General features: G+C 44.5%; 1 protein-coding gene across 1 annotated transcript in view; it reads left to right on the forward strand.

Moving 5' to 3' along the window:
• csmd3a (CUB and Sushi multiple domains 3a) overlaps window positions 1-24995 on the forward strand; it is a 307148-nt gene that overhangs the window by 188802 nt on the left and 93351 nt on the right. The window contains exons 46-50 of the mRNA XM_077229908.1: window positions 55-228; window positions 3534-3707; window positions 10607-10780; window positions 19991-20176; window positions 23580-23753. Of these exons, the coding sequence (XP_077086023.1) occupies window positions 55-228; window positions 3534-3707; window positions 10607-10780; window positions 19991-20176; window positions 23580-23753 (882 nt within the window). The remainder of the gene's footprint in view (window positions 1-54; window positions 229-3533; window positions 3708-10606; window positions 10781-19990; window positions 20177-23579; window positions 23754-24995) is intronic.

The following is a 24995-nucleotide window of genomic DNA, read 5'->3' on the forward strand; positions in this document are numbered from 1 at the left end:
TGGTGTTGTAAATCACAGTCGACTCATTGTGTTCTCTATTGCCTCTTGCTTTAGTCATTTCGTGTGGAGAGCTGCCCTCTCCTCCTAATGGAAGGAAAATTGGGACGCAGACGACCTTCGGAGCAACCGCTATCTTTACCTGCAACTCCGGCTTTATCCTGGTGGGCTCGAGTGTCCGGGAATGCCTGTCCTCGGGTCTCTGGAGCGGGACAGAAACACACTGTCTCGGTAACACCACAACCCTCGTCTCTTTCACAACATCACCATTATAGCATCGCTGTGACCTGTTAATGGACACGGCTCCTGAAAGGCCAGAGCGGGTTCAGTGGCATTTAGTCTGGATTCCCATAGCAACAGTGGTTTTAATCATTTTGATATTTTTTTTTGCATGCACCTGTATCCTCACATGCAGATTAGAGTTAGTGAGCTGCGGTTCAAAAGCATCATTATTATTCCTTCTTAGAGACCGGTTTTGACCTTGACCGAAAAAGCAATCCCATAAAACATTGCGGTGTTTCTCAGTGGGGGGAAAGCCATCTTAGGTGATGGAAATTTATAATTTATCATTTATTCATCCAAAGAGACTCAAGATATGCATCTTCATGTTTTTCCTGCACTGTGAAAAATATAGTTTAAATTTACAGTTAAGAAACGTCACATGTGGTTGCAATAAATTCACCTTAAAGTGCCCCTATTATGCTTTTTCAAATATTATCTTTCCTAGTTTGTAATAGAGCTGTTTGTGAATGTAAAAGATCAAAGTGCACGACGAATAAAGTTATTGTCTCTTAAAAGAAAGAATTGATTCTGAACTGCTGAAACGAGTCGTCAGTAATTCCAGTCTCACTTCCTGTTACAATGTAACTCATTTGCATAATGCCAGCCTCTGGTCTTGATTGGCTGAACAGCGTCTCTTAGCTCCGCCCTCAAACACTGTAGTGTATCTGAGACTGGAAGAGTTTGATTCGTGTTGTTCGTGTCGAGAAGACGCTGTTTTCTGCAAATCCACTGATGAGACTGATACTGTAAAACCCACACTTTATATCACTGAGGAAAATTCAGATGTTAATGAACATCTAGTTTAGCGGTCGACCAATCACAACACCTGAGCCATCTGACCAATCAGAGCAGAGCAACTCTCAGAGAGGCGGGGTTTAGAGAAACTGAATCTTCAAACTAACCGTTTCAGACTCATTGAGAAATGAGGTGATGCTGCGATGTATATTAGAGAAAATTAAAGTGTTTTTTGAACTTGGATGCATGTAAACCTGTTGTAGGAGACTTCAAAACAACATTAAGAAACTTTAAAATAGGGGCACTTTATAAAAATGCGGTGGCAATGTTTCAGGTATTACAGGATGGCAAATTGGTCCTGTATATTTTGGAACTTATAACCATGTGAGTGATATAATGTTAACATACCAATCTACTTAAACTATCAAAATCTGCTTTTTACCTTAAAATGTACTTATAACTATCATAATAATTCAGGTGGGACAGTAGAAATCCACATGGTGAATCAGGGTTCATTGTCAGCAGAAAATGACCAATTCATGTACAGTGTCACACACACACACACACACACACACACACACACACACACACACACACACACACACACACACACACACACACACACACAAAGACACAGGAGAACCACAACACTAGAAACTTTGATTTAAAGCAAAAAAGTATTTGAAAATCAGACAAAGATACAAGAACTTAACAGCTTTAGTGAGGGAAAGAACTACTAATTTAAAAAAAAAGTTGGTTATAAGTATAAAACCAATATAATTTAATTGTGAAAGAGTTTTGAGAGTGTAGGGAGATCGACTCGATAACATCATTCGCAGTGATTCATGGAAGTGGGCGGAGCTAACCAGATCTTCTGGCATGTTTTGACTCTGATTGGTGGAATGTTCTATACTGCATCATGGGTAATGTAGTTTTTCAGCACGAATTCTTCTGTTAAACAGGATTATTTTAAAACTCAGTTGAAATGATGCAGGCTGACGGCTTCAGTGAGAGAGGGCAGAGGTGAAGAAGAGATTTCTCTGCGGACTCGATGTTCTGTGAAGCGTGTCGGCCTCTGCTGAGTCCTGTCATCACTCAAAAACACTGACACATCTCCACTCGCCATCTCTCTTTCTCTCGCTTCACGTCCTCTCGCAGTAAAACATTACTTTGTCCTCCAAAAGAGTCTTGAAATGCCTTCTGTCGATCCTCGGATGTGTTGATATTACAGTGTCTGTTGTGAGATTGCACTCGTTCTCTGTGGGTGGATCATGAATATCTCTGTTCCCCGCACACCATGTGATTTACACAAGTATAGGACTCAGTCCTGCAATAACATTCATATCAAATCACAGGCCGATCTCCGCACGGGAACTTCAACAGCGATTCTCATTCTGCTTAAAATCTTTACGTCTCAGAGACTCGTTATAGGATTTTGAGATGCAAGGAACCATATTAGTTTTACTGCATTTATAACCCTCTGTGATAAAACATATTTAACATAATTAATCAAGTAAGTAAAAACTGAGAAACAAAGTCCAAGCAATAAAACAAATATATAAACTGTTCAAAAGACTTTTTAGGGCTCTTCTGTTCACCAAAGCTGCATTTATTTGAGCAAAAATACAGTCAAAATTGTGAAATATTATTTTAATGTAAATCATCTGTTTTCTATGTGAATATATAGTAAAGTGTAATTTATTCCTGTGATCAAAGCTGAATTTTCAGCATCATTACTCCAGTCTTCAGTGTCACATGATCCTTCAGAAATCACTATAATATGATGATTTGATGCTCAAGAAACATTTATGATTATTATCAATGTTGAAAACAGTCAAATTTTTGTGAAAACCGTGATGAATTTTGTCATTTATGAATTGAAAGAACAATATTTATTTTGAAATAGAATCTTTTGTAACATTATACATTTATTTAATGCACTTTTGATACATTTTTTAAAACAAATTTGTGTATATATTGGTGCATTTCACAAAAGGTGCACATTAATTCAATTTAATCACAGGAAACTACAGTATGAATCACATGTTCAAAGCTGATGTTCATGTTTGTACTTTGTATAATTACAAAATATATAAATACACACACAATGCATGTATATATTTAAGAAAAATTTGTTATTTATATATAAAATATTTATATTTATATATAATCTAAATATATATACATGCAAATATTTCTTAAATATATATAAATGCATGTGTGTGTATTTATATATACACAAAATAAATATACACGGTGCACACACACATATATTATGTAAACACAAACTTTTATTTTAAATGCGATTAATCGCGTTTAATAATTGCACTAACGTAAAACCAACCCAACAGAATATGACTGTCATAATAACCCCTGTGTTTTATGTGTATGTTTTATACATCCATTGATAGATCATGTGTTTTCAGTTTTTCTAACCGCTGATTGAGCCCTGAAATCTGATTGGTTGATAGAAATGTTGACGCACATGTATTGACACATTCTCCTTGCTCTTTTCCCAGCCGGCCACTGTGGCGTTCCGGAGAGGATCGTGAACGGTCAGGTTATCGGAGAAAACTTCGGCTACAGGGATACAGTAGTTTACCAGTGTAATCCGGGTTTCCGGCTCATCGGATCCTCTGTGCGAATCTGCCAACAGGATCACAACTGGTCCGGGCAACTCCCGTCCTGTGTGTGTGAGTAACACGCTGTAATACACACCTGGGGGACGTTTGGTTCACATCCAAGAGGATTAGTTTGACTTGTAATGCAGGCAAAGCCAGAATCAGCTCATGATTCATCAAACACAAATCCTGATGTTTCCAATGAAACATCCGAAGAGGAAAAACACCAACACTACCTGATTTTGTGTGGGGGATTTGGACGTTTGCCTTGTTTTATTTGTGATGCCGAAAAGCATAGCTTCTTAGATAAATGCATAAATACATGGTGCATTTTAATTTTTCTCGTCAAGCATTGGAGACTTTCTACAAACTGATGGGAATATGCAAGCAGTCATAAAGTTAGGACACGCTTGACTTAACGTTCATTATCTTAACAACCTTCTGAACTAGAAAACGTGGCTGCACAATTATAAATACTGATTTCAAATGAATTTGAACAGTGCAGTATTCAATCATTTGAATAATTTGAAGAATAATGATGGACAAATAAATGGTTTTATCTCACCGAACGGGTGAAGGTGCTCTATTTTAATGCTGGGTTTTTTTTTTACAGTGTTTTTGTGTTTTGTAAAATGAAAAAAATGAAAAATGAAAATACAAATATTTAAGTCCCCCTTTGGTGAAAATCAAGTTCCCTTTCGTAGTCACTCCAAGTTACGTCGGATGACGACGAATGGGGGTTTCGCTTAGAACACCTATCGACTTCGAGTATTACAAAACGAGCCAATGGCGATGAAATGCCATGGGTCTGCGGAATTTGCATAGCGTATCTCCGCCCCACCGCATGGGTATAAAGGAGGACGCCGGCAACATGCAGGTATGTTTTCGCTTCGGAGCCAAGAATATTTCTTCACTCCACAATCATCTCTGACTTCGCTCTATGAGACGAGCTTCTCTCTCCGGTGTTGGTGTGACGGCGATCTGCAGCGAGCTCACAGTGCCTGCTGATCTGTGCAGTGATCTGCCAGTGTGTGTGTGTCTCCCTGTGCGCTTCAACATCGCGGAGTTTTTTTCTCCTCTCATAAAAGAGCTCGAACGCGGCACGTCTTTTTAAAGACGGCTCGCCCGTGCATTTCTGGTTGCAGCGGACTGGTATCGGACTCTGATGGGCACGAGCGCTGTCTAGTGTGTTTGGGCTTTGATCATGCTTGAACAGCGCTCGTGGATGACTCATGTTCTCTCTGGGAACGTGATCATCGCGTCATATATAGGTCGAGACTCGGTGAACTCGCAAGAGTGAGAGTCCCCTCATCCACTACCCGATCTTCGGCTGGTGGACAGGGTGACCTGAGGGTGTTGGTCTGGAACAAGGCGCCGACTCTGTGTCCACGCCCCAGCCCCCCCTCTTTAATGACGGTGCCCGCTAGCGAACTGATGATTCCACGAGTCTACCCTCGGGTGGCCCGTGTGTTTTCATTTGAAGCTACAGAGGATGATGCTGTGTCTGTAGCAGCATCACTAGGTGGGCTTGATTCTTCTGGAAATGACGACTCTTCACAGCTGCCACCCTTTGGTGTGCATACGGCTGTGCCTGAGTCTGATCCGGAGATGATGGCCATGCTTTCCCGGGACGATTGGTTTTTGGGTGAGGCCGCCGACGCGTCCACGGCAAACCCCAATATCTTTCCTCCCGGACGTGCATGATGAGTTCACGGGTCCTCTCGTTGGTCTCATCCGCCTTTCCTCCCCTCAGGGGCCGCTGCCCATGGGTATACTGGGGTTCCCCCGGTTAAACGCTCTGTTGCCATGCTACTGTGTCCTCAGAGTGCTTCCCGGCGCAATCCTAAGCACCCGTCCAAGCCTGTAGTTCTTTTCGTCACAGTAATCTGTGGCGAAATCCTATAGTGCCACAGGACAGGCAGCTGCCTCACTGCATCCCATGACCGTTCTGCTGGTCTACCTGACCCAGACGCTCATGGACATGCAGGAGGGCGGGACTGTCCCGAGGCTCTTCAGTGAGCTGCGCGCCGCCACTGACCTTGCTCTCCGAGCGACGAAAGTGGCCGTACGCTCTCGGAGTCAGGTGATGTTCACCAGTTTGGGGCTGACCGGTCTGATGTGCAAGATGTCGGGCGGACCCGTCTGCTCGACACCCCCATCTCCCAGGTCGGCCTCTTCGGCGGTGCGGTTGAGTGCTTCTGCCCACAGTTCTCAACCGCCCGTGAGCAGATTGAGGTTATTCTGCCCGACGGCCCCGCCGTCCGCTCAGATCCCTCAGTCTGCCCACCGCCGAAGGCTCCCTCCCACGGTTCCAACCCCGCCCGTTCACCCGGGCCTGGCTCTGGAAGACCGTAGGGGGATGCCACAGCCCTCTCCAGCCCCGCACCCCGCACCCCGCTAAACGCCGGGTTAAGCGGCACTTTTGAGATGGGCTGCTCAGAGATGAGACTCAGTTCTTTCCAGGAGTTGGTAGCAGGGCCACTCCTTTCCCCGGTGGAGGGCTGGGGAAGAATCCTTATTCAGGAAGAACTGACTCTCTCCTCTCTGAGCATACAGAGTTCTCGGACGACACAGAGCGCCGCCCACAAGCCGTGCTCTCCTCTTCCCCCTCTGCCCCAGAGGTGGTTGACACGGCGTGCCGTCCACGGACCGTTTCGCCCCTGTCCCCCTCTGTCGCCAGACCCCTGACAGAGCAGGCCCCCGTGGAACGCTGGTCCTTCCCTGGCCTCCTTTGTCAGGGTGCGGTTATGACCTTGCCCCCACACCGGGCCGCTATGCCGCCCTCGTCTGGGCTGGTCATTTCCGCTTCGCTGCACCACCGGGGGGACGTCTGTGGTTCTTCACTCCGCTGGCACAGTTGGGAGCCTGCACTAGAGCTCCCTATCTGTTCCGCTGGGTCGTGCGAACCATCGGCTCGGCTATGCGATTCAGTTCGCACGGTCTCCTCCCGGCTTCACGGGAGTCCGCTCCACTTTCGTTGGTGGCTATGCCCCTATCATGAGAGCGGAGGTTGCTCCCTACTGGCGAAGGGTGCGATTGAGACTGTCCCTCCAGCCGAGATGAGGTCCGGGTTAACAGTCCCTACCTCATTGTCCCGGAGAAGTCTGGTGGGTTACGGCCAATCCTGGACCTATGCATCTGAACCGCTCCCTTCTCAGGCTGCCGTTCAAGATGCTCCTGGCCAAACGCATTTCTGGATATGTGCGGCCACAGGATTGGTTTGCAGCGATCGACCTGAAAGACGCCTACTCTTATGTCTCCGTTCTCCTTCGACTCAGACCGTACCTACGTTCTGCTGTCAGGGCGCGCGCATGTCAGTACGCTGTTCTCCCATTCGGGCTAGCCCATTCTCCTCGCGCCTTCACAAGGTTGTTGAGGCAGCCCTTGTTCCTCCATGGGAACACGGGGTTCGCATCCTGAACTATCTCGGTGACTGGCTGTCTAAAGCTCACTCCTGAGACCAGGTTTGTGAATACAGGGACCCAGTGCTCCGGCACCTAGCTCGTCTGGGCCTTCGGGTCAACTGGGAAAGGAGTAAACTTTGCCCCGTGCAGGGGAGCTCTTTTCTCGGCATGGACTTGGTCGCCTTCTCCACTCAGCCATTAAACAAGAGTGCGGTCCCACTGAAATTGTTTCAGAGGCTCCTGGGGCATATGGCATCTGCAGCTGCGGCAACGCCGCTCGGATTGCTTCATATGAGACCGCTTCAGCTGTGGCTTCGCGATCGAGTCCCGAGGTGGGCATGGCATCATGGCACGCTCCGAGTTACAGTAACTCCGACCTGTCGTCAGACCTTCACCCCGTGGTGGAACCTCAGTTTCTACGGGCCGGTGTTCCCCTAGAACGAGTTTCCAGGCATGTTGTTGTCTCCACAGATGCCTCTTCCACGGGCTGAGGCGCCATGTGCAACGGACATGCTGCCGCGGGCTCCTGGACAGGACCCCAGCGCCTTCTGCTTGTCAATTGCCTCGAGTTGCTGGCAGTACGCCTTGCCCTGCACCGTTTCCTCACGTTGCTCAGGGGTCAACACGTACTAGTCCGTTCAGACAATACCGCGACTGTAGCGTACATCAACCGTCAGGGTGGTCTACGCTCCCGCCGTATGTCGCAACTCGCACGCCACCTCCTCTTATGGAGTCAGAAGCACCTGAGGTCCCTTCGTGCTATCTACATTCCGGGAGATCGGAACTTTGCAGCCGACGAGCTGTCACGGTTTCGGCCCATCTCCGGCGAATGGAGACTCCATCCCCAGTCGGTTCAGCTGATTTGGGACCAGTTCGGGGACGCACAGATAGATCTGTTTGCCTCTCACGACTCGACCCATTGCGCCCTGTTCTATTCCCTGACCGAGGGCTCTCTCGGCACGGATGCACTGGCGCACAGCTGGCCGCGGGGCCTACGCAAATATGCGTTTCCCCCAGTGAGCCTTCTCGCACAGACCTTGTGCAAGATCAAGGAGGACGAGGAGCAGCTCATTCTGGTTGCGCCGTAATGGCCCACCCGGACCTGGTTCTCCGAACTGGTACTCCTCGCGACAGCACCTCCTTGGCCAATTCCTCTGAGGAAGGATCTCCTTTCTCAGAGACGGGGCACCCTTTGGCACCCTCGACCCGATCTCTGGAGGCTCCACGTGTGGCTCCTGGACGGGACGAGGCAGGTTTGAGTACCCTGCCACCAGCGGTGGCGGCTACCATCACTTCCGCTAGAGCATCGTCCACGAGACATGTCTATGCGTTGAAGTGGAACCTCTTCGTCAACTGGTGCTCTTCTCGTCGAGAAGACCCCAGGAGATGCTCGATCTCTGTCGTGCTTTCCTTCCTGCAGGATGGGTTGGAGCGAAGGCTGTCTCCCTCCACCCTGAAGGTGTATGTGGCCGCTATCGCCGCATATCACGAAGCAGTTCAAGGTAAGTCTCTGGGGAAGCACGACCTGATCGTCAGGTTCCTGAGAGGAGCGAGGAGACTGAATCCTCCTCGCCCTCCTCTCGTTCCCTCTTGGGACCTCTCAGTGGTCTTAAATGCCCTGCAGAGGGCTCCCTTTGAGCCTCTGCAACCAGTTGAGCTTAAGTTCCTGTCTATGAAGACAGCGCTCCTGGTTGCATTGGCCTCCATCAAGAGGGTAGGGGACCTGCACGCATTCTCCGTTGACGAAGCGTGCCTGGAATTCGGGCCCGGTCACTCTCACGTGATCCTGAGACCCCGGCCTGGATATGTGCCCAGGTTCCCACCACTCCCTTCCGGGACCAGGTGGTGGACCTGCAAGCGCTGCCCCGGGAGGAGGCAGACCCAGCCTTGGCACTGCTCTGTCCAGTACGCGCTCTCCGCGCTTACGTAGACAGAACGCAGTGTTTCAGGACCTCAGACCAGCTCTTTGTCTGTTATGGTGGGAGACTGAAGGGAAAGGCTCTCTCAAAGCAGAGGTTGTCTCACTGGATAGTGGACGCCATTGCTTTGGCTTACCAACAGCAAGGCCGACCGTGCCCCCTTGGTGTGACAGCCCACTCCACTCAGAGTATGGCTTCCTCTTGGGCTCTAGCACATGGCGCCTCGCTGGCAGACATTTGTAGAGCTGCAGGCTGGGCGACACCCAACACATTCGCCAGATTCTATAATCTCCGAGTGGAGCCTGTGTCCTCTCGTGCTGGACCCGCTCAGGTGTCTTCGCTTGCTCGCCATTCCACTCCACGGACTGGATACGTGCGATTATTCCTCAGGTGAGCCTTCCTCTTTGAAGCCCTGAGTTCCTCCTGCACTGTTGACGCTGGCGCCAGTGTCTATTGCCTATTCCTCCCTGAGTAACCCCCACATGTGTATTTCCACTGTAAGCCTCCTTGAGCATGTGTCTTTCCCTTGGCAAGCCATCTTGCCCTCCTGGAGTTGAAAGTTGCCACCCCTCGGGCTGGTCACTCCAGTGTTCCTCCATATGTAGCCCTCCGGCCATATGTGTATCTTAAGTCCTCCCTACGGGTAGGCATGCTGCGGCATATCTCCTCTGAGATATGCTTCCCAGTGTACCTTGGTATTCCTGTGTTAAGTAGGACTCCTTCGTCTGTGCCAGTATCACGACAGGGGGATCAGACTTTCGCAGGGCACTGGAAGACAGCTGTGAAGGTGGCGTGATTTCACGGGGACCCCCATTCGTCGTCATCCGACGTAACTCGGAGTGACTACGAAAGGGAACGTCTCGGTTACGTATGTAACCCTCGTTCCCTGAGTAGGGAACGGAGACGTTACGTCTCCCTGCCACTTCCGCTGTACCGCTGGGCAGACGCCTGAGTTCAGTCTCGGCTCCTCAGCGAAGACATACCTGCATGTTGCCGGCGTCCTCCTTTATACCCATGCGGTGGGGCGGAGATACGCTATGCAAATTCCGCAGACCCATGGCATTTCATCGCCATTGGCTCGTTTTGTAATACTCGAAGTCGATAGGTGTTCTAAGCGAAACCCCCATTCGTCGTCATCCGACGTAACGTCTCCGTTCCCTACTCAGGGAACGAGGGTTACATACGTAACCGAGACGTTTTTAATGTTGTTTATATGTCTATGTGGTGTTTTTAATACGCTTTAAGACAAACCATGTGTAAATTCATAAGTCGACAGCATTGCTGAGTATGTTCTCCTTAAAACTGCAGTGAACCAAAGACAGTCTCAAAAACACGCTTTGAAATCACTGGTGTTTCTGACGTCACAAACTACCTTGTAATCAATCAGATCAACGTGTGATCGTCAACGAGTGGATCTCTGAGCTGAGTGAGTGAGTGGAGGCGGGGCTCATTTGCATATTCATAGAGCCGCGTATACTAAATGAGGCAAGGGTGTCGAGTTACGTTCAAACTATTTTCAAGGAAAAAATATTTAAATATGTAATTTTAGTGAGTTTTAAGGGATAAAATGATTGACTACAGGGGGACTTTAAAGTATGAGCTGGTTTATTCAAACGTTTGACGGTCGTTTTCCTGGTTTGTGTTTCAGCCGTTAGCTGTGGTCATCCAGGCAGCCCGATCTACGGTCGCACGGTTGGCGACGGCTTCAACCTGAATGACGTGGTGAACTTCTTCTGCAATAACGGCTATATTCTGGAAGGCCCGTCTCGAGCGCAGTGCCAGTCGGACCGCCAGTGGAGCCGCCAGCCGCCGACATGCAGAGGTTTGGACCCATCCGCTCTGTTTAACCGGACGGTTTCACTTTATTTTGATGGTCCCTTTAACACAATCTGTTGAAGAAACCTTGCGCCTACATGTCTACTAACTAGTGGTCGACCGATATTTGTTTTTTGATGGCCGATGCCGATATCTTAGAGAGCAGGGTGGCCGATATAAAGCCGATATTTTTATATATACTTTATATTTATTTTAATCAATATTTAATAAATTAGAAATAAATTAGAAAACAAATCCTTAAAATAAGCATGCTTATACTTTAGATGGCAACTTCTTGAATCTGCAATCCCATTACATTATTTTTCACAAATAAAGTAATTGTTTAAAAATATATAAATATGTGAATAAAAAGGAGGTAAACACTGTAACGGCACTCAGTAATCTGATAATTTCGTGCGCACTGGTAATCATATTTTTTCAAATAAAGACAAGGTAATGCTATTTTTACATACAGCACACAGTGAGACGATATGAATACGACACAATGGGCAGCTGGATATAGCACAGCATATTCTTCGATCGCATCTCCAGTGAAGCTGATCTTCTGTTCACATCCACTCGCTTCACACGGACCGACACTCGCAGGAACACGTTTATATCGGCTACAAATACACACTTCACAAGATTGTTCTTTGTTTACCAGTTCTGTCTGACAAAGTATCAGATACTGTATGAGTGACAGAAGATCGTACACTAATGAAGAGAACGTGAGCGAGCGCTGTGTGATCAGGCGCTGGTGTTCTCGGCGCCGCCCGTCAAAATAAAAGTCTGGAGCGCCGTCAAAATAAAAGTCCCGCTTTTAACACATCGGCCAATCAGAAAAACTGATTGGCCGATGCCGATATTTTAAAAATGCCAAATATCGGCCTTGGCTATATATCGGTCGACCACTACTACTAACTCTCATTAGCGTGTAGACTATAGACTAAACACGTAATACTCATGTATTACTCATGTGCATGCTTGTCAGCGTTTTCACAGATCCGCGTTTTTGAAGTTAATGCGGAGATGATATATTTTCTTCAGAAATTTCAGCTTGGAACCTGTTTCAAGGTTTGCGTTCTCGAGCACTAAATACTGTTATCGTGCAAATGGGCGGCCGGAGCGCATTAAGGGTTTTCTGTTTTCAGTTGAAACGGTGTTGTGTTAACGGTTAATAACTAAGTTAATAACTAATGAAATTTGCAACGGAAGTGAATCAAACAAAACTAATATTTTTTGGACAATAACTTTATTCTAGAGCTGCTGTAAAGCCAAAACAATCTCTGTTACTGTAATCTCCTATTATCGCTGTAAAGCTGCTTTGAAACTCTATATTGTTAAAAGCGCTGTATAAATGAAGTTAACTTGACTTGAGTGTTGGTAGACTTGTAGGGTTTGGGTTGGAATATGTTGGAATAGGGTTAGAATAAGTTTAGAATAAGTAGAATATCTTTCCTGTAGCTCAAACAGTAGAGCGCTGGCACTTGCAACACCAAGGTCATGGGTTCGATTTCCGGGGAAAGCAAGAACTGATAAAAATGTAAATGTGTAGCTTGAAATGCAATGTAAGTCACTTTGGATAAAAGCGTCTGCCAAATTCATAACTGTAAAATGTAAATGTAAATGAACATGTACGTGTAAAGTTACGTATAGTCAGGAGAAGAGTTGGCAGATATTAAGCTGAGAGTCTACTAATACTCTAATGACAGTTAGTTATGTAATTGCACAGTTACAGTCATAAAACAGAAGAGTAACATTTAGTTTTATGTGAAAATCGCCCAATGAACTACATCTCTCTTCTCGCACTATGTACGTCACCAAGCTCGTGTGTGTGCATGGCCGTAGCCAGCTATGAGGTCACCGGACCTCGGTAATTTTTTTACATTCAAAAATAAAATGTCAAGCTCTCTGAATGATTAATTAGCCGTGTTTAAACCACCTCATATGAGTGTTTGCAGTTCATGTTGTTGCGAGAAGCTAGCGCAGTGAACGGGGCTTAGAGCGCGTTGTGAGTGAGGGCGCGGGTGCAGCCTCCGTGTTGCCAGATCCACCTAAGGGAAAGGTGACAGTAGTCTCCTGCACCTGTTTTTCTGATTTAATGTGACACTTTAGGAAGTTATGTGGAAAGTTGCATGTTAGGTTTAGTGATATATTAATCTTATTTCCAAAACACAAGCTTTGAACTTATTTCGGATTGTTATTATTATTTTGTTTTGATTGTTTTTCGTAGCAATATCTGGCAACATTTTACTGTCGGCATTAATTAAAAAAAAAGCTTATAGACAAACTGTAATTGCATAAAGCTACCACATTCAGTAAGACAAACGCAATGATTATCGTGATTATCTGTAAGAAATGTATAACACTATCAAAAACAATAGCATAATACAGATCTATTTGTTACAGAATGAAATGTGACAAATAACTTACTGGCCAGCAGGAAGACGGCTCATGCTGTTTTAACCTTTCACAAAGTCATCATAAAAACATTAATTAAAGCAGTGTTTCTCAACTAGCAATCTATTCAGTCAGCATATTTGTGTTTGATCTGTGTGAATTACAGAAATATAAGACTTGCTAGACCTAGTTTTTTTCTATATTTCTTTGCACAAAACTCTCCAGAAAGTGCCATTTAATGGTTTATCTTTCAAAAAAAAAAAAAAAAAAAAAAATTATATATATATATTATTATATATATATATATAAGATAAAATTCCTTTTTTTTCAAAAGGGTCGCAGCTTAATGTCCATGGGGGAATGTGGGTCCAATGGCCTAACCATTATAGCACAATTATTTACACAACACCCCGTAACGTTCCGATTATAACGTTAGACTATAGAAAACATGACAGGCGTTAGCTTCAGGAAAGTTTGCTTCATTCATTGAGAGAAAAGGTATGACGTCACATGCGTTTGTAATTACGTATTTTCACAGTCTTATACCTCAAAAGTTTTACATCAAACTGCCACTTTCTTGACTTTAAAATGTATATTTTAAATTGACAAACGTCATATGTGTAATTCAGGGCACAATTCAAACGGGATACAAATATTTGTTGTCTATCGCCATTGACTACCATACATTATATTTCCGAAATAAGCTCCCATGGAACAACAACAAGCGTGTCTTATGTTGTAATGTTTCCCACACTCATTATATGTTTGGGTGCCAGACAGGATTTCTGTCTATAATTTAAGTTTCAGTTAAATAAAATGTACAAAGATAACTAGGGGCTGGACTAAAGATGTCGCCATCTTGATTCGGGCACTTATCTTATGATGACTGTAGATTCATATAATATAGACATTTTATGATATTTGTGAATAATGATCTCAGTGTTATTTTACAGATGAATGATGACTGATAAATGTAGGACAAGTAAACTTTTCATTGCAATTTATTTATTTATTTCATGATGACATCGTAACAACGTCACTTCAGAGTTGTGAATGCTCCGAACGCAACCGGGAAAACGTTCCTGTGGAACAATTACAGCTGAAACCCAAAAAATGTGAATATTGTGCAACAGTTCATGTATTTCAGTAATTCAAATTAAAAGATGAAACTAATATATTTAGTATATAACTATATACTGTACGTATGCATGATTATACTTTTCAGAAGTCCGACATTTCTGTATTTAAAATGCATTTTTTATTGATTTCATGTGATATTCTAATTTTCTAATTTTGAATTTGGGGTTTTATAAGCTGTAAGCCAAAATCATAAACTTTTGCACGATATTCTAATTTCAAACTATCCTGGTGTCTCGTTCCTATAACAACCCTGTGAGAAAGCCTCTATTATAGCGAGAGTTAAAGACTGTGGCGCTGATGGAAATGACTTTTAGGCCGCGGTTGAAATAGAAATGACCGATTTCATCTCTGAGAGCCTCTGGCCCTGTTTAGCCACAGATTAGCCCTTGATCAGAAGATGAGATGTATGTTTTTAGCTAATCTCTGCTTTGTTAGCGGCGTGATTATGAGTGTCTCAGAGGATCGTCTGGAGTGTTTGACTCCGGGAACAGAACGCATGAAGAGATCAACAGTGATGATGGCTTGATCACATGACTGGAATGTGCGTTTGTCCAAGAATAATGGACAAATAAATGGTTTATCTCACCGAACGGGTGAAGATGCTCTATTGTAATGCTGTTTTTTGTTTTTACTTTTGTTATGCAGCAAGTTTACAATGATAAAATAGCTTAAGATTATTGTAAATATTGTAACTGCTCAAAAACACTTTTTTTACCAATGCTGCATTTATTTGAGCAAAATTACAGTAAAAACAGTGAAATATTATTTACACACACACACAAACTCTCTTATGGGTGAAATATTAGACTGCATTTATTTGAGCAAATATACTGGAAAAATTGTGAAATATAATTATTATATAAACAGCTGTTTTCTATGTGAATATATAGTGCAGTTTAATTTATTCCTGTGATCAAAGCTGAATTTTCAGCATCATTACTCCAGTCTTCAGTGTCACATGATCCTTCAGAAATCACTATAATATGATGATTTGATGCTCAAGAAACATTTATGATTATTATCAGTGTTGAAAACTGTTTTTATCAATTATCAATCTTGAAAAATGTAATAATTTAAATTCATACTTTTATTCATGTAATCATTTAAATTAATACTTTTATTCAGCAAGCGTGCATTAAATTGAACAAAAGTGACAGTAAAGTAATTTATAGTGTTACAAATAAATGCTGTTCTGTTGAACTTTTTTATTAATGAAAAAATTCTGAATATATATATATATGTTCAGTATTTTTTCATTAATATATATACAGTAGTCGACATATGAAGTGGATCAAAGAAGTTAATAAAAATTGTCCTAAGATAAGAACACGTATTGTTCAAAATTCATGTGTAACTTTAATGAAAGGTTTTGATCAAATATTGACTACTGTATGTGTCACAGTCCTCGTCTGCACCTGTCTGTCCTTGTCTGCACTACACTTCCCAGAATCCTCCTTGTCTCCACACCTGAACTCACTCCCTCACTTACCAGCCTGTTCCTCGTTATCATCATCTGTGTCACCTGTCTTCACATCATTATGGTTCATTTGTCTCTGTATTTAGGTTCTTCTGTTCAGTCTGTCTTGGTCGGTTCTCGTCTATGTTAACTGGTGTTTGCATCCGCTCTGTCTGCCTGTACCTGTTTGTTGTTTTGATTTATAGTAAAGTTTATTGTTTATTTGAATTCCTCGTCTCCTCGTGCTTCCTGCCATACACCACCCGTGACAGAAGAACCGACCAAGTAAAGAGTCAGCATGGGAATTCTTCTCACCCCGGTTAACCCAGCTCACTCTCCATTCACCCCAGCCGATCGTCTGGTCCATTGTTTTCAAGACGGTAGCCCAATTGAGGAATATGTGGCAAAATTCCTTGAAATATCCCACCTCGTGGACTGGACTGACGATGCGCTGAAGACCGTATTCTGGTGTGGTCTGGATGAACAAAGGTGGTCTGGATGAACCTTTGTACCAGCAAGCTCCAGCAACGGCAAACCCAGGTTCGTTTGCCCGGTACCTAGATCATGTGCTGTGGTTGTGTGGCTCAACCTTCACCATTGGTGAGGCGGATGACATTGCCACACAATCACCGTCTCCAGCCATCTCCATCACGCCCACCATCAAACCAGCCACCGGATCGGTATATGGACGTCCAGGACTGGTTTCCTGCATCGCCGATCCCCCACTTATATCAGCACGTGCTGTCAGGAAGGCCATAGTCCCAGAGACCGTCCAGCCAGAGACCGTCCAGCCAGAGACCGTCCAGCCAGAGACCGTCCAGCCAGAGACCGTCCAGCCAGAGACCGTCCAGCCAGAGACCGTCCAGCCAGAGACCGTCCAGCCAGAGACCGTCCAGCCAGAGACCGTCCAGCCAGAGACCGTCCAGCCAGAGACCGTCCAGCCAGAGACCGTCCAGCCAGAGACCGTCCAGCCAGAGACCGTCCAGCCAGAGACCGTCCAGCCAGCTCTGGATGACGCAGTGCTACTTGTGGGATCCATGGCTGTTGTGTGTGTGTGGGCAGCACACACATTCATTTCAGCCCATGAACCCAGCCCTGAGCTTCCTTCGCCGCTGGTCCCGTCCAGCCCTGAGCTTCCTTCGCCGCTGGTCCCGTCCAGCCCTGAGCTTCCTTCGCCGCTGGTCCTGTCCAGCCCTGAGCTTCCTTCGCCGCTGGTCCCGTCCAGCCCTGAGCTTCCTTCGCCGCTGGTCCCGTCCAGCCCTGAGCTTCCTTCGCCGCTGGTCCCGTCCAGCCCTGAGCTTCCTTCGCCGCTGGTCCCGTCCAGCCCTGAGCTTCCTTCGCCGCTGGTCCCGTCCAGCCCTGAGCTTCCTTCGCCGCTGGTCCCGTCCAGCCCTGAGCTTCCTTCGCCGCTGGTCCAGTCCAGCCCTGAGCTTCCTTCGCCGCTGGTCCAGTCCAGCCCTGAGCTTCCTTTGCCGCTGGTCCAGTCCAGCCCTGAGCTTCCTTCGCCGCTGGTCCCGTCCAGCCCAGAGACCCCTTTGCCGCTGGTCCCGTCCAGCCCTGAGCTTCCTTCGCCGCTGGTCCCGTCCAGCCCTGAGCTTCCTTCGCCGCTGGTCCAGTCCAGCCCTGAGCTTCCTTTGCCGCTGGTCCAGTCCAGCCCTGAGCTTCCTTCGCCGCTGGTCCCGTCCAGCCCAGAGACCCCTTTGCCGCTGGTCCCGTCCAGCCCAGAGACCCCTTTGCCGCTGGTCCCGTCCAGCCCAGAGACCCCTTCACCGCTGGTCCCGTCCAACCCAGAGACCCCTTCACCGCTGGTTCCGTCCAGCCCAGAGACTGGTAATGACTCTGTCACTCTCCCCTTTAATTTTTTTGGGGGGGGCCATAGGCCCTCGCCATGGCCGCCCGAAGGGTCCTCACCGCCATGGCCGCCCGAAGGGTCCGCACCGCCATGGCCGCCTGAAGGGTCCCCACCGCCCTGGATGCCCGAGGGTCCGACAGCTCCACCCTGGACGCCCGAGGTTTCGTCTGCTCAGCCACGCCCGCGTCCTGCTCCGCCCTGGCCACGCCCAAGTCCTGCTCCGCCATGGCCACGCCCCCGTCCTGCTCCGCCATGGCCACGCCCACGTCCTGCTCCGCCATGGCCACGCCCACGTCCTGCTCCGCCATGGCCGCCTGGTCCATCCTGGAGTCCATCCTCCTGCACCCGGTCCGCCTTCCCGTTACAGACTCCAGGATGCCCACCCTCCCACCCCTGTTTTAAAGCGTGAGGTCACGCCTACCGGGAGGGGGGAGTAATGTCACAGTCCTCGTCTGCACCTGTCTGTCCTTGTCTGCACTACACTTCCCAGAATCCTCCTTGTCTCCACACCTGAACTCACTCCCTCACTTACCAGCCTGTTCCTCGTTATCATCATCTGTGTCACCTGTCTTCACATCATTATGGTTCATTTGTCTCTGTATTTAGGTTCTTCTGTTCAGTCTGTCTTTGTCGGTTCTCGTCTATGTTAACTGGTGTTTGCATCCGCTCTGTCTGCCTGTACCTGTTTGTTGTTTTGATTTATAGTAAAGTTTATTGTTTATTTGAATTCCTAGTCTCCTCGTGCTTCCTGCCATACACCACCCGTGACAGTATGTAAGTATATTAGAGGTGGGCATAGATTAATTTTTTTAATCTAGATTATTCTCACTGTAATCTTGGAATTAATCTAGATTAAAATGGCTCATCTGAATTCTGCCGAAGACATTCAGAATATGTGTGCTACCCAAATAATGACTAAAAGTAAGTCTTTGAGAATAGTTCGCCTCGCGTAGGGATGTGAATTTCTGCCAAAAATGCCATTCGACAATCGAGGAGCAAAAGTCGAATATCGGTCGGGGAAAAAAAACGCACACTCACAATGACAGAAAGAGAGGCCAATTTCATCTTTAGCGATTTGTCATCAAACAAACTGTTTATTAGTTGAACAAGTAACATGTTTTCGCCGTTTTTTTTAACGTAGTAGGCTAATTGGATAATATAAAATAATGTCATAATGATTTTATGTGAACCTGACTTTACCGGCAATAGCCTCCTCCTTTTTAAACAAATTCGTTTTCAATCAATGTAAACTATTCGTGTGACTATGCCCCTGCGCAATACACACACATTACCGCGGGATGGCGGGTGTTCATTTCATAAACTGTACACAATGCTAGCTTATTTAACCTGTTAACCTTTGCCAGTGCGCCGACGCTCTTAAGCGTTTTCTGTAGCCTATAAATTAATGTATATGTCCAAAAAACGGATAATGTCATACTTTTTAGTAGTGCTATTGTGGCGTAATGATCTGTTTGGTTGTAAAATGTATTACCTGAATGAAATGAAATCGAATGTATCGTCCTGTGGAATCATTCATTCACAGACAGTTTACGAAGATGACTGAACGCGATTCAGTGCGCGAGGAATTGAACAGATCATTCAGACTGATTCGCGAACCGATTTAGACAGATCTGCCGACTTGTTTGATGAAGTCTTTGAACAGAATCGACTCAAAAGAGTGATTCATTTGTAAATTGAGCATCGCTCATGCCCATAAAAAGATACAGCGCGCTTGGAATAAACTCATTTAACAACATGTAATTGCATTAAAATAAAGTAACGTGAGGAACGTCGCCCAACGTAACGTAAAAGTATACGCCTTGTGTCCCTGACAGGAAAATACCCTGCAGCGCGATCTGTGACAGTAGGTGCGGCGTCAATTATGTCAAATATACTAGGCTACACATGGAATTGCGCGAAAATATAACGATATTCGAAAAAGCTATTTTATGATCCCAACCCAACTTTGAGAATAGATTAACGGCGATATTTTTTTTGTCGCCCGATAAGAGTCTCATGTTAACACAGCACGTTAACGCCAATAACGGTCCACCACTAAAGTATATATATATAATGCTGAAAATTCAGGTTTGATCTCAGGAATAAATAATTATATTTTACAATATTTTCACAGAGAAACGGTTATTTTATCTTATACTAATATTTCACTATTACCGTATTTTTGATCCAATAAATGTAGCCTTGTTGAGCAGAAGAGGCTTGTTTAAAAAATATTCAAAAATCATAATAACCTCAAACTTTTGAACTTTAGTGTGTATATATAAAAAAAAATATATATTATTGTATTTTATTTATGAATTGTCGTGGCTTGCAACACTCATTATCCTTTTTCTGTTTGTGTTATTCAGTCGTCAACTGCACTGATCCCGGTATTCCAGCAAACTCAATCAGGAAGAGCAAAATTGAGTACGGGAACTTCACCTTCGGGACCGTAGTTTCCTACGACTGCAATCCCGGATATTACCTCTTCGGCTCATCGGTTCTAACCTGCCAGCCGGTGGGATACTGGGACAAACCGTTACCAGAATGCCTGGGTACGTGTGCGTCGCTTCACTTTATCTCTCATTATTTCGACTGTTATCATTGCTGGTCTTTGACCTCTGTCCGTCTGAGATGGTAAATGTCACCGGTTAGCCAACACGCACTCAAGTGCAACGCTCGGTTCAAAGAGCTCTTATGACGGAGGCTTCTTTATCTGTGTGAAAGCTTTAAAAGTTTCCCGGAGTTTCCCGCAGTGGACGGCAGTGAATTTAACGCACCTTTTCTCCAGTTTGCCAAAGCGAGGAGTATTAAGGTCAAGAGCACATTCATTAGAGAGACGTGTTCATTTGCCTGTGAGAAAGTAATTGCCTCCTGCTCTCGCTCTCCATCTCTGTCCCTGTAATTGCTTCAAACCTGAACTTGATGGTTTCTTGTCGGTTTCCACGCGAGATACAGCGAGCGTGAAGGAAAAGCAACATTCTGCTAGCTGTCTATTAGTCTTGTTTTTCTCTCAAGTGTACACAGGGTAATTCTGCACTCACTAAGTCGACAGAGGCTACCTGGGAATTTTAATAAGCGGCCTCTTTTCCCCCGTCAGCCGGATGAATATTATGAAAATTTGCACCTCCTCAGTTTTATTCAGGTGTATTTACAATTCAAAAGAAAGCAAACATCAAAACCAGGCCTGAAAAGAAGCTTAGCTAAATTAAAGTGAAGAGCTTATGTGTGTTTCTCCAGCAGCGCTCCAGAGATGAATTAATGCTGGTAAGATGTCAACAACTACACACTACGACTGTATAGTCCATTTGCTAACACTTTATAATAAGGTTCATTTTATGTATTAACTAACATGGACTAACAATGAGCAATACATTTGTTACTGCTTTTGTTAATCCTTGTTAATGTTAGTTAATTAAAATACAGCTCTTTGTTCATGTTAGTTCACAGTGCATTAACTAATGTTAACAAGATTTTAATACAGTATTAGTAAATGTTGAAATTAGCATTAACAAAGATTAACAAATGCTGTGTAAGTGCAGTTTATTAGTAGTTAATGGTAACTAATGAACCTTATTGTAAAGTGTTCCCGTTTGTTTTGTTGTTCCAAATCTATATGCTCTTTTACATACATTGACCATGGCTCCCGAAATTATCAAAAAAGCATTACAAATGTAATATATTCGGCTTAGGTGATTTATTTAGATCCTCTGTAATCGTCATTTGAGGAACAGACTGAGATTTAAGTAGTTATTTATTGCAAATAAATTGATTTGGTTCACAAATTGGACTGATCAAGTTCTCGAGTTCAACTCAATGATCCGTTCTTAGTTGTTTCCTAAAACAAACGCAGTGAGATTCCAGCGACTAGCGATTTCTCTCTCCACACCAGATGAGACACGACTGCGAAACACGAAATCACAGCCAATCAGAAGAGCGTGTGGGCGGAGTCTCTCTGTAAGCGCACTGCACTCACAACCAAATCAATCACAAACCACACCCAATCAGAAGAGCGTGTGGGCGGAGTCTCTCTGTAAGCGCACTGCACTCACAACCAAATCAATCACAAACCACACCCAATCAGAAGAGAGTGTAGGCGGAGTCTCTCTGTAAGCGCACTGCACTCACAACCAAATCAATGACAAACCACACCCAATCAGAAGAGCGTGTGGGCGGAGTCTCTCTGTAAGCGCACTGCACTCACAACCAAATCAATGACAAACCACAGCCAATCAGAAGAGTGTGTGGGCGGAGTCTCTCTGTAAGCGCACTGCACTCGCAACCAAATCAATGACAAACCACAGCCAATCAGAAGAGTGTGTGGGCGGAGTCTCTCTGTAAGCGCACTGCACTCGCAACCAAATCAATGACAAACCACAGCCAATCAGAAGAGTGTGTGGGCGGAGTCTCTCTGTAAGCGCACTGCACTCGCAACCAAATCAATGACAAACCACAGCCAATCAGAAGAGCATGTGGGCGGAGTCTCTCTGTAAGCGCACTGCACTCGCAACCAAATCAATGACAAACCACAGCCAATCAGAAGAGTGTGTGGGCGGAGTCTCTCTGTAAGCGCACTGCACTCGCAACCAAATCAATGACAAACCACAGCCAATAAGAAGAGCATGTGGGCGGAGTCTCTCTGCAAGCACACTGCACTCCCAACCAAATCAATCTCAAATCAGAGATTATCATTTTTCAGATTGTATGTTGTTGTTCCACGACGTGGCAGAAATAGAAACCGTTTCTAAAATCGAATCCCTGGTTTGGACACAAACTCTGATTAGCTGATTAACACTCCTTGCATTTCTATTAAACATTAAACTTCAATGCGGCAGCAATGGCTGTTTGTTTGAAAAGATGGCTCTTATTGGGAAAAAGAAACATTATTTCAGAGAAAAAATATAGAGATTTTGTCTCTATATATTCCAGACACCTATCAAATACATTATGGATGCTGAGCGGAGTGTTTCAGACAGATATTCAATAAATAAGCTTTTGTTGTGCAAAAAAAATCATATTCCTCAGAAACAAAAGGATTATGCATGATAATTTGAACATTGCTCACAGCAGGAAAGTCCCACAGTAATTGTGTTGTTGCTGAAGACAGAAAAGCAGGGCTGAATTTAGAGATGTGTTCTCTGTAAACTTGTAAATTTTACGTATTGTACGAGGTCCTTTTTTCCTCTTTGCTAAACTTCCCTCACGCAGAACTTGTTTTTGGTGATCTTCCGAGAGGGTTAAAGCCAGACCCACACAGAACCTGTGCCAGACCTTCACATTCACACTCATGAAAACACCAAACATTGACAAAGCCAAGTCGAGTCAACTTACATTGTCATCCCTCTTTTTTTTCAGATTTACCACCATTTTGTAAATGCTAGTGTTTTAACAACATGTAATGTAAACTTGAATTATGAATTTGATTTTATACTATAAATTACTTTAAATCTACTGTAATCTCAGCATAAAGTCCCCCTGTTGTGAAAATCAAGCTTTTAATATTGTTAATGTGGAGTTTTTAATATGCTGTAAGACAAACCATGTGTAAATTCATAGGTTGACAGCATTGCTGAGTATTTTCTGCTTAAAACTGCAGTGAACCAAAGACAGTCTCAAAAACACGCTTTGAAATCGCTGGTGTTTCTGACGTCACAAACTACCTTGTAACCAATCAGATCAACGTGTGATCGTCAACGAGTGGATCTCTGAGTGAGTGAGTGAGTGAGTGGAGGCGGGGCTCATTTGCATAATAATAGAACCATGCATACGAAATGAGGCAAGGGTGTCGAGTTACATTCAAGATATTTTAAGACATGAAGACATCTAAATGTGTCGTTTTGATGATCAAAGATGAGTTTTAAGGAATAAAATGATTGACTACAGGGGGACTTTAATACATTAAAGAGAATAAATCCGAGCTGTGAGTTGAAGTGAGTGACTGATGTGTGTCTCCTACAGAGGTGGACTGTGGTCACCCTGGTTCTCCTCCTCATGGCGTTGTGACGGGAGAGAAATTCACCTTCGGATCTACAGTTCACTACAGGTGTTTAGAAGACCGAGCTCTGATTGGTGAATCCACACGCTCCTGCCAGCTGAACGGCCAATGGAGTGGCTCGCAGCCACACTGCTCAGGTAAGACACACCCGACGAAAAGTTGCAAAACGTTTTTTCAAACGGAAACGGTGGTGCGTTGAACACGCTGTTCTGAAGAGTTGCAACTATGGCAGTTGAGAAGGACATTCTTTGTGTTCTTTTGAAGAGTTTTCGGAGCCTGATGAAATCGGTATAAATATGTGACACTGGTCGCATGGGTCCATTTTCTGAAATTAAGATGTGTACATCACATGAAAGCTGAACAAATAAGCTTTCCATTGATGTGTGGTTTGTAAGGATAGGACAATATTTGGTAGAGACACAACTATTGAAAATCTGGAATCTGAGGATGCAAAAAAATCAAAACATTGAGAAAATCGCATTTAAAGTTGTGCATTTTATGTTCGCGATTTTGCTGCATTCACTCACAAATTTTTTTTTTTATATATATTTACGGTAGGAAATTTTCTAAATATCTTGATGGGACATGATCTTAATGTCCTAATGATTTTTGGCATATAAGAAAAAATCTATAATTTTGGGTTTCCATATTTGTAGACATTTTTAGGTTTTTTGTTCCTAAAACTACTTTCTTGCGCATCTTGAAGACGCCGAAGCAATTGCTACTAGTTTAAAAGTCATTCAGGCTCATATGGAGGCCTGGGCTGTTTCTATGCAGTTTTTAAGTCAAGTCACATGTATTTATATATTATGAAACCAATTCAATTTCAGCGATAAGCATCTCTAGAGAAGATAATAGTGTCATTATTATTATTCAGCTCAATTTAGTTCACTGTTGATCCAGTTAAATAACAGTGTCTATGTTGCAAAGTTCGTGTCATTATCCAGCAAAATTCAGTTCTAATCTTCTCATCTGATAGTATGTGCAGTTAAATCGATAATATTACTGAATACGATGTCATTGTATTTTAAACCAGAGAGAGAGAGAGAGAGAGAGAGAGAGAGAGAGAGCATGCATTTGTGTTGTGCAGTGACCTCTCTACTAAAAGCAGCATTAGTTGTATAACTATAACTACACGTTTCTCTGTGGCTCGGCGGTAACTTCGCTATTCTTGATGACTGTATTGATTAAGCAACATCAAGCTCTGTGTTTGTCCGCTGAGAGAGCGAGAGAAAGAGACTCTGCTTGCCATGGATATTAAAAGTAATTTCAGAAATAAATTGCAATTGTCATTTGTTGTTTGGTCAGGGATGTTGTGTTGTTCTGGCTGGTTTGCTGTTTGTGGGGTTTGAGGCTCTTTGAAAGAACTGAAATTAATA

The sequence above is a fragment of the Siphateles boraxobius genome, unplaced genomic scaffold (genome assembly GCF_051911475.1).
Source record: "Siphateles boraxobius isolate OS27281-9 unplaced genomic scaffold, OSU_SipBor_1 137, whole genome shotgun sequence".
Lineage (NCBI taxonomy): Eukaryota > Metazoa > Chordata > Actinopteri > Cypriniformes > Leuciscidae > Siphateles > Siphateles boraxobius.